Source organism: Neoarius graeffei, chromosome 16 (genome assembly GCF_027579695.1).
Source record: "Neoarius graeffei isolate fNeoGra1 chromosome 16, fNeoGra1.pri, whole genome shotgun sequence".
In the NCBI taxonomy this organism is placed as follows: domain Eukaryota; kingdom Metazoa; phylum Chordata; class Actinopteri; order Siluriformes; family Ariidae; genus Neoarius; species Neoarius graeffei.
The window spans coordinates 2,209,186-2,218,064 of record NC_083584.1 but is presented as its reverse complement, the minus strand read 5'-3'; the positions used below and the strand labels follow the sequence as shown (position 1 = coordinate 2,218,064).

Genomic DNA, 8,879 nt, shown 5'->3' with positions numbered 1-8,879 from the left:
TTCTGGCTTGATTAATAGGGATAAATTGTATAAATTCATATATGTAAATTTACATCTGGAATTTATTATGTTTATAAAGCTGCTTTATTACTAGGTCCATTGTTAAAAGCATGACACAAATAAAATTGAATTGCACGTGCATTGTGTATTGCTGAACTGAGTGTTATCATTATTTCGTGTGTGTGTGTGTGTGTGTGTGTGTGTGTGTGTGTGTGTGTGTGAGAGAAACAGTAAACACAAACTACCACCATGGTTGTAATTTATCTTTATTTCTTGACTGAAATGGTTAGTGAATGGTTAATGATCAAGTTTCTCAGGCTCATTAGTCTTGTCTTCAATTTTCTCTTCTTCCTTAGTTGTGGTGTCCGTTTTGCTAGTAGAGATCTTGATTGATTGCTTGCTCTTCTCAGCAAAAACAGAAGCACTGCTGAAACAGAGGACAGCAATGTTGTTCGATTCTTTACTTTGTTATGTCTATGATTAATTTACAGACTGAATTTATACACTCACATTTATATATTTAAAGCAGTATTGTCTTTAGATCAGTTACTCGACACACACAGTACTTGGTTAAATCTATAACACTGACCATACTAATCACTATTCTCAGAAAGTAATCATCAACATTAGTTATTACTAATGTAAGCCAGCTAGCTTGTTGCTAAAGCTACTTGCTATTGTGCACTGTTGCTGCTCTCCCACAATTTCTGTCCAAAATATTGTATGAATGTGAGAAGTTCACTGTTGAAGAACAGACCCAATATCCACTCAGGCCTGTAACGTAAAAGGCAGTTACGGTTTTCATGAACTTTTGTTTGCTCTGTGAGAGAACAGATGTCATGCTTTTCTGGAGATGTCAGTGTTTCTTTTTCCACTTTGCACATGAAACCTGCTGATGTGTGAAATTACGTTGTTACAACTTGCAAATTGCCACTTACAAGGCACCACAAATATGGCATAAATGTAAAGACCCCTGAACTATTCGAGAAAACTGGATTTCATTTAGATTTTATTTACCTTCTGCTGCCCCCCAAGTCCAGCAGTCTGCTGTACTCAGCAATCTCCAGCTCCAGTCGGGTCTTAATGTCCAGCAGCATCTGATAATCACGACCTTGACGCTCAAGATCAGCACGAAGCTGCAGCAGCTGTTCCTCCAAACTCGTCACCTTTGTTTTGAGAAACATACAAATTCATTCCTCATTTTATCCACATTGCTGTCCCATGGCATGGATATACAAGTCACCACTGGTTAGGGGGTTTCTAAAATGCTCAGGAAATAATAGCCATGCTTCAGTCTCTAGTCCCACCCATTTCACAACAATGCATAAATCCCTAATGCCTACTGTGTCTGGTTCACATCACTGATAGTTTGCGCTGCCTACTGGACAGATTTTGAATTCTGAGTATGCCATGGGTAATTGCTTTAATTAACTACACAACCTTTAAAATCTCATTAAATTGCAGCATTTATTTATTTATTACCAAAATGCTTATATTATTCATCAGTTTTGGTGGAAGTCAGTGTAGCAGATCAAATGATCAGATATCTCACTGCAATACTGTGCTGTTCATTCCTGTAACTCAAACAGTTTCTGATGAACAGCACAGCCTGAATGTAAACCTCCTCTGAAGCACTGGACACAGTGCTAACAGACACAAAGTGAAGCCTGGGCGTGTCCTGAGCATGTTTCTTCCACATTTGTGTATGTGTTGTTTTAATAGGACAAAAGATCAAAGGTAGACTGCCTTTCAGATTTTTAAAGTTTAGATCATAAAAATAATTTCCCCTCACACCCAGTTATTTTTGTTTAGTGACCAAAAGCTACTGAATTTGAATCACAGACTTCCAATTTTATTAGGTTTTTAAAAATAGAACAATTAATGAATTTATCTCCATGTGGCCCTACATTCTCCACTATTTTTTCCTGCTTCACCATGACCCAATTCAAGATACTACATCATGCATCACATGGTGGGCTTTCCCCGTTCATGCAAGGCATTGTGGGATACACATTTGAAACAGGAGAGAAAAATGGAGGACGTGAGTGTGCGAATGAAATGTGAAAGAGCAACTACAGTAATGGAAAGCGAGAAGAAAAGACGTTATGTTATATGAAGGAAAAGAAACGCAGGACCAAACTAATAAATATGGACGCTCAGCGAGCACCTCGGTGTGATCAGCTGTTCGTTTAGCGACAGAATGATGGAACTGTCAGTGCACGCTCAAAGGGAAACCTGTAGATGGCAGTAATGCAACACTGTGGATGCCAGCTGCCGTCAAACCCAAAAGAAGAAGAAGAAGGTAAACCTGCGCATGCGCACACGGACTTCCTCTGTCTGCTTGACTGCGCGAAGTGAGCGATTTCATGCACATTATTTGCTTTAATCCCCTCAAATTAAATAATTTCCCAGCCACAGAATGGCCTGATATTTTGTGAGATATTACAGAAATAAACAGATATCACAATCACCACATTTCAGACGGAACTAAATTTCACTGATTTTATGAAATAGAAAGGCCGTCTCGCTTTAATGCTGACTGGACAACAGGTTTAATGCATCATTTGGAGTTCTGCCCAGAGACACAGCCTCACTGGGAGTGAATAGAGTGTGGGCAGGTGGGTGGGCAGGTTTTGAATAAAAAAACAAACAAACAAACAAACAAACAAACAAACAAACAAACAAACAAAAAAACCCCAAACATCTAAACATTTATTGGACAGTGTGCTTTTTGTTTGTTGCTCCTGGATGCACAGCTTCTCCTCATGATGATTGGTATGATGATCTCTCAAAGTGGTGTAACCTCATAACCAATTGCCAATCAAAGAAACTTAATGAACATGACGGACACTCAAACTTAAATACATCCACACCAGTTGGAATCATTTGGAGCCTGCTGCAGTAGTGTAATTTGTAAATATTGTAAATAAACTGCATGGATAAAATTATTTTTGACACATGATATTTGTCTGTAACTAAGCAATATGGATAGTTGACAATAAAAATCATCTTAGCTCAATGATTTTAAAATGCATTAATCCAGTCTCACCTGCAGTTGATATCCTGACAGGTGTGCACTGTAGAAAGCCTGTGTCTCATGCAGTTTCGCTCCCAAGGATGTTTTCTGTGGTGAGACAAAGTGGTGGGTTTTCAGTACATGTTTATATTGTAGACAGATATGCAATGGGATTTTGCTTACATCCTCTACATCACACAAGAAACAACCTCTCAGTTAACATTTTCAATATTCTGAGACCATACTTCAACGGGGCAATACATAGAAAAGCTGATATGTTAATCTCACCACAGCCAAAACAGACTGGAGCTCGAGTTCCAGGCTCTGTACTTTAGTTTTCTCTGTGGTCATTTCTGTTTTGGAGGATGCTATGGTCTGTGCGCCGGTAGCAACCTCTTGTTTCAGAGTCTCCAACTGCCAAGAGAGAAAAAACAAAAAGTTAGTCCCAGATTTCCACATGGACAGGGCAGGTTTTGATCTAGGTGTAAACTTTAATCTCTGCACTGCCACAGTGCCACATAATGACTCAAATCTGTGCTTGATTTGGATAAAAGTTTTTAAATAGTAGCACATATCACCAAAATTTGATCTTCTTTCAACTCTATTAAAAAGCTATGATGTGGTAGTTTGATAATTTTGATGACGATCATTTTTTGCACCAGGAGGAACCCACCTTGCCCTTGAACCAGCCCTCAAGCTCTCTCCGGTTCTTGGCAGCCACAGTCTCATAGTGATCACGGATGTCTTCCAGAATACTGTTGAGATCTTGATCTGGTGCCTCCACCTCCACATGAATCTGTCCACTCATCTGGCTGCGTGTGGACACCATTTCCTTGAAATACATCAGAGTTGGAGGAGATGGTTGAGTTGCTGTGCTCCTTAACTCATTAATCCATAAAGGTGATTTATATAAATTAATAACTATCAATGACTGACTTTTGTCCAGTTCTGATACATAAGGGTACCTGAACAATGACTAAAATTTTAAATCTGCACCTGTACCTTTCCTTTCTGTTCTATATGTAAAAAAAAAAAAACACTAAAACATGACCGTCATTTAGTATTTGGACTACTCTGACACCCAAAACCTGTTTCAGAACATTTCCTTGACAGATACAAATAGATTTAGCATTTTGCTTGCTTGTAGAGCTTCATCACCTCCTCATGGGTCTTCTTGAGGAAGTTCTTTTCATCTTTCAGTGTGTCAATATGCAGAGTAAGCTCTTTCATGCTCAGGTTGATATCCTCTAGCAATCTCCTCAGCCCAGAGATATCAGCCTCAACAGACTGACGAATGGCCACTTCATTCTCATACCTGTGTAAAGACATTGCATGCTAATTACTTAAAAAAATACAGTCCCATCATACATTTCCCCTGCTATAGTACAGTATAGTATAGTATGTTCTTTTAATACGATATGAGATCTTACTTAATCCTGAAGTCATCAGCAGCCAAGGAGGCATTGTCAAAGTTGAGTTGGATTGCACCTTTCGATAGAATAGCATCCAGGATCTGAAAACAATCAACCCAAAGACAAAGTGAAACCATGTGCAATGTACTTGATCAAGGTACAGAAGGCAATAAACAGCCAAGGTCACTATGCATTTCTAGAAAAAAGTGTGCTCAACACCCACTAAGAATAATGTGCAAATATGTTCACCTGAGGAAAAGTAAAAAGTGATTAGAAAAGGAGTGTGAGCTATAAAATTTACACTTGATTAAAACTATAAAGACAAGAAGTAGTTTATGGACCATGCATCCTTTTCACACTTTAAAACCTTAGCTAACTGCAGAAAAAAAAATTAGACATGAACTTTGTATAGTTTACTTTGGTTTGGAGGTCACTGATGGTAGACAAGGAGTCAGAGTAGTCCCGTGCAGTAGGTGAAGTCCTGCTGTCCACAAACTCACTGATCTTTAATTCAAGCTCTGCATTGGCCTTTTCCAACAATTGCACCTTCTTCAGATATGAGGCCAAACGGTCATTGAGGACCCTTAGGGTGAACTTTTCATTGCCCAGGATGCCAACATCTGCTCCTCCAAAGGCATCTCCAAACTCAGCTCCAAGTTTGAATGCAGCACCACCTCCAAGCCCAGTGCTACTTCCATACCCTCCACCAAAACGTGTAGCTGAGCTTGTACCTAAAACTGCAGCAGAGCTTGCTCCAATACTTGAACCAAGACCTACACTGAAACCTGAACCAAGACCTACACTAGAGCCGTAGCCTCCACCAAAACTTGTTCTATACCCAGAAGCCAACAAAGATTGAGGGGCTTGGGAGATGTAAACCCCACGGCCTCCTGATCCACCATGGACACTTCCAGCCCATAAGCCACTGCTCCTTCCTCCACCACTACCAAGGGATAAGGATTGTGATGTAAATTGTGTTCTGGAGCTTCTGGCCATGCTGATGGAAGCTTTTCGGTCTTACTCTAGAGTGTGAGTGAGGACTAGAAGTTCAGCTGACTTTTATACCTTACTTGAATCTTCAAACTGTAGATGAACAGTTGAGGTTCCCATGGATTCATTATTTGAATGTTATGTAACATACCAACATGCCTTAAAGGTATATTTGTAAAGATTATGTGATTGACAGCTACTCTCTCAGGGTATGTATGATACCACCACTCACTTCACATGGGTATTTGCTCCAAATCCAAATTCCTCAAGGTTAGAGTAAAGAAATAATAGCAAGAATGTTTTATTTGTAGTCAAGATTGTTTCATCTTCCCGATGGAGACACCCTTTTGCTTTAAAGTTTGAGACAAGAGAAAGATCATAGCAATGCAAATATGTGAAATTTACATCTCTGTGCTACAACCCTGTGCCAATCTCACCTTCAAAGAAAGCTTTTAACCAGGTAACAGGGGTATAGTTATAGTAATATTACAGGATCATAGCACTCATTTTTCATCTAAATAGATTTGCTCACATTTTTGCATTTGGATAAGCCCTTTATTCTCACTCAGCTGTGAACAAACAGTATGTTATGAAACATGTCCACAGTTTTGTCCAATAAGCTGATGATGGCTAATAAACTGGAAAATCAGCATAAATTTTGCTGCCACTTTAACCATTACTTTAGCTAGGTAAGATATCTCCTTATAGCTAAATTCACTCATCACACAGCAGAAAATTTTGGAAGCAAAGCTGAAGAGAACTATGAGAGCATGAAGTTCAATCATCACATGGCAGAAAGTTTTGGAGTCTTTTTGGATGTTAAATCTCTTCTGTTAATCCTTAGTGTCTATGTAATCTTGTAATACACTAAATGTAATTGAAAATATAACTATGTTTTAGGTCATATTTATGCAGAAATATAAAAAATTCTAAAAGGCTCACAAACTTTCAAGCACCACTGTACTTCTGTGTTGTCAGAGTTAAGCAGAAGGAAGTTAATAAGCATCCAGCATCTAATGTCCTTTAAACATTCCTCAATTTTATGAAACTGGTGTCTCTCATGTGGCTTTGCAGAAACATTCAACTGTGTGTCATCAGCATAACAGTGGAAGGTAATACAGTACCATGTTTATGAAAAGGTTTACCCAGAGGTAGCATATATGGAGAAAAAAAAGCAGTAGGCCTAAAACAGAACATTGCAGAACACCAACCTTTAACTCAGTACGCATCGAGAAGTCACTATTTGCATCTATATTACATGCATTTAGCAGACACTCTTATCCAGAGCCAAGAATAAGCCAAGCCATTTGTCACATGTACACTCAAGCACAGACTTAAGCAAACAATGAGATTTAACCTCTGTATTTAACCCATCTGAAGCAGTGAGCACACACATGCACACACAATTGAGCAATGAGCACACACACATACCCAGAGCAGTGGGCAGCTATGCTACAGCACCAAGCAATGTTAGGGGGTTAGATGCCTTGTTCAAGGGCACTTCAGCCCAAACTCATGCCATGGCTGCCCCGTGTTAACCTAACTGCATGTCTTTGGACTGTGGGGGAAACCGGAGCACCCGGAGGAAACCCACGCAGACACAGGGAGAACATGCAAACTCCACACAGAAAGGTCCCCCATCAGCCACTGGACTCAAACCAAGAACCTTCTTGCTGTGAGGAGACAGTGCTAACCACTACACCACCATGCCACCCAGAGCAACATACAACGAGCACACACACATACCTGGCAGCTGGGGAGCAATTGGTGGTTAGGTGCCTTACTTAAGGGCACTTCAGCCATGGATTTCTTTGCCGGTCCAGTGATTGGTGAATCAAACCAGTGACCTTTTGGCCCCAAGACTGCTTCTCTAACCTTTAGGCCAGGGGTGGGCAATTATTTTTTCCATGGGGCCACATGACAAACAGAAAATTTTGCGGAGGGCCGGACCAAAAGGCTGAACTAAATTCTGCATAATATTAATTGTATTTCTTTATATAAAGCAGTAAATAACATTGTTTTTACAAGCTGCTAAGACTGGTAAGAGTATGGAAAAAACGAGGTTGCCTTACAAAAAATGTCATTTATTCAATCAAATTTCCCAAAACAATGGTTAACAAATACTGAATGTTTGTACCATTTTTTTCAGTCACATTCACCCCAAAACACAATAAAGACATCACAATATTGTCTTTCTACTCCAAATATCAAGCAAGATACATCATATTATAATAATGATGCCCACATTTGTAGTCTAATCACCTCATTTGGTGTTTTTCAGTTTTTTATTTGTTCAGTGAGAGAAATCTAGACTCTGTTGGTGTATAACGAGTGCATCAGAGTCAGGTTGAATGTCTGAGGTGGAGATGCGAAGCACAGCTGACAGATGATCATCGGTGAGAGAGGATCTATACTTGGATTTGTTAAACTTCATCACTGAAAATGTTTGTTCACATATGTAGGTAGAGCCAAAGAGAACAAACATCTTCTGAGCATGTCTCCTCACGTTTGGAAACTTCTCCTCCTTGAGAGAAGAGTAAAAATCCAGCAGTGTTCCTGACTTAAAGTGCTCTGCCAGTATCGCATCAGACTGCAGACTTGGACAAATTATTAAGAATAACTCAATAAACTTCCATAGCTATGCAGATGACACTCAGCTTTACTTAGCTATGTCACCTAATGACTATGCCCCTCTTGAGTCTCTTCATAGATGCACTGACCAAATTAACAAATGGATGTCTCACAATTTTCTTCAGCTGAACGCAGATAAAACTGAAGTAATTATATTTGGCAAAAAGGAGGAAAGGCTTAGGATTGCCACTGTTCGTGAAACTAAGGGGCTTAAAGCAAAGGATACTGTCAAAAACCTTGGTGTCCTTATTGACAGTGAACTTAACTTCAACAGTCATATGAAAGTGGTAAAAAAGTCTGCATTCTATCACCTAAAAAACATTTCTAAACTCAGGGGTCTCATGTCAAAACATGATCTAGAAAAACTTATTCATGCTTTCATCTCCAGTAGGGTTCTCATCTCATCTCATTATCTGTAGCTGCTTTATTCTGTTCTACAGGGTCGCAGGCGAGCTGGAGCCTATCCCAGCTGACTACGGGCGAAAGGCGGGGTTCACCCTGGACAAGTCGCCAGGTCATCACAGGGCTGACACATAGACACAGACAACCATTCACACTCACATTCACACCTACGCTCAATTTAGAGTCACCAGTTAACCTAACCTGCATGTCTTTGGACTGTGGGGGAAACCGGAGCACCCGGAGGAAACCTGCGTGGGTTTCCGCGGAGGAAACCCACGCGGACACGGGGAGAACATGCAAACTCCGCACAGAAAGACCCTCGCCGGCCACGGGGCTCGAACCCAGGACCTTCTTGCTGTGAGGCGACAGCACTAACCACTACACCACCGTGCCGCCCCTCCAGTAGGGTTGATTACTGCAATAGCCTT

General features: G+C 40.2%; 1 protein-coding gene across 2 annotated transcripts; it reads right to left on the bottom strand.

The window, feature by feature from the left end:
* Positions 1 to 250: 250 nt before the first annotated feature.
* On the bottom strand, positions 251 to 5,476 carry LOC132900295 (keratin, type I cytoskeletal 50 kDa-like). 2 transcript variants are annotated; one of them, XM_060942294.1, is made up of 8 exons: positions 4,846 to 5,476; positions 4,447 to 4,529; positions 4,175 to 4,331; positions 3,690 to 3,848; positions 3,305 to 3,430; positions 3,050 to 3,124; positions 1,018 to 1,166; positions 251 to 427 (listed from the first exon to the last, which is right to left on the bottom strand). In XM_060942294.1, the coding sequence occupies exons 1-8, from the start codon at positions 5,422 to 5,424 to the stop codon at positions 298 to 300; spliced, it is 1,458 nt and encodes a 485-aa protein (XP_060798277.1). In that variant the 5' UTR covers positions 5,425 to 5,476; the 3' UTR covers positions 251 to 297. The 2 variants fall into 2 exon arrangements, with proteins under 2 accessions (XP_060798277.1, XP_060798278.1); XM_060942295.1 differs by having other exon boundaries at positions 251 to 424.
* Positions 5,477 to 8,879: the final 3,403 nt, after the last annotated feature.

Excerpts from the sequence above, each read along its gene's own strand:
- LOC132900295 (XM_060942294.1), bottom strand. The coding sequence starts at position 5,424 with ATGGCCAGAAGCTCCAGAACACAATTTACATCACAATCCTTATCCCTT. Across the intron at positions 4,332-4,446 it reads GCTGATGACTTCAGGATTAA|GTATGAGAATGAAGTGGCCA; the intron begins GTAAGATCTCAT and ends GTCTTTACACAG. Across the intron at positions 428-1,017 it reads GACTTGGGGGGCAGCAGAAG|CAGTGCTTCTGTTTTTGCTG; the intron begins GTAAATAAAATC and ends CCTCTGTTTCAG.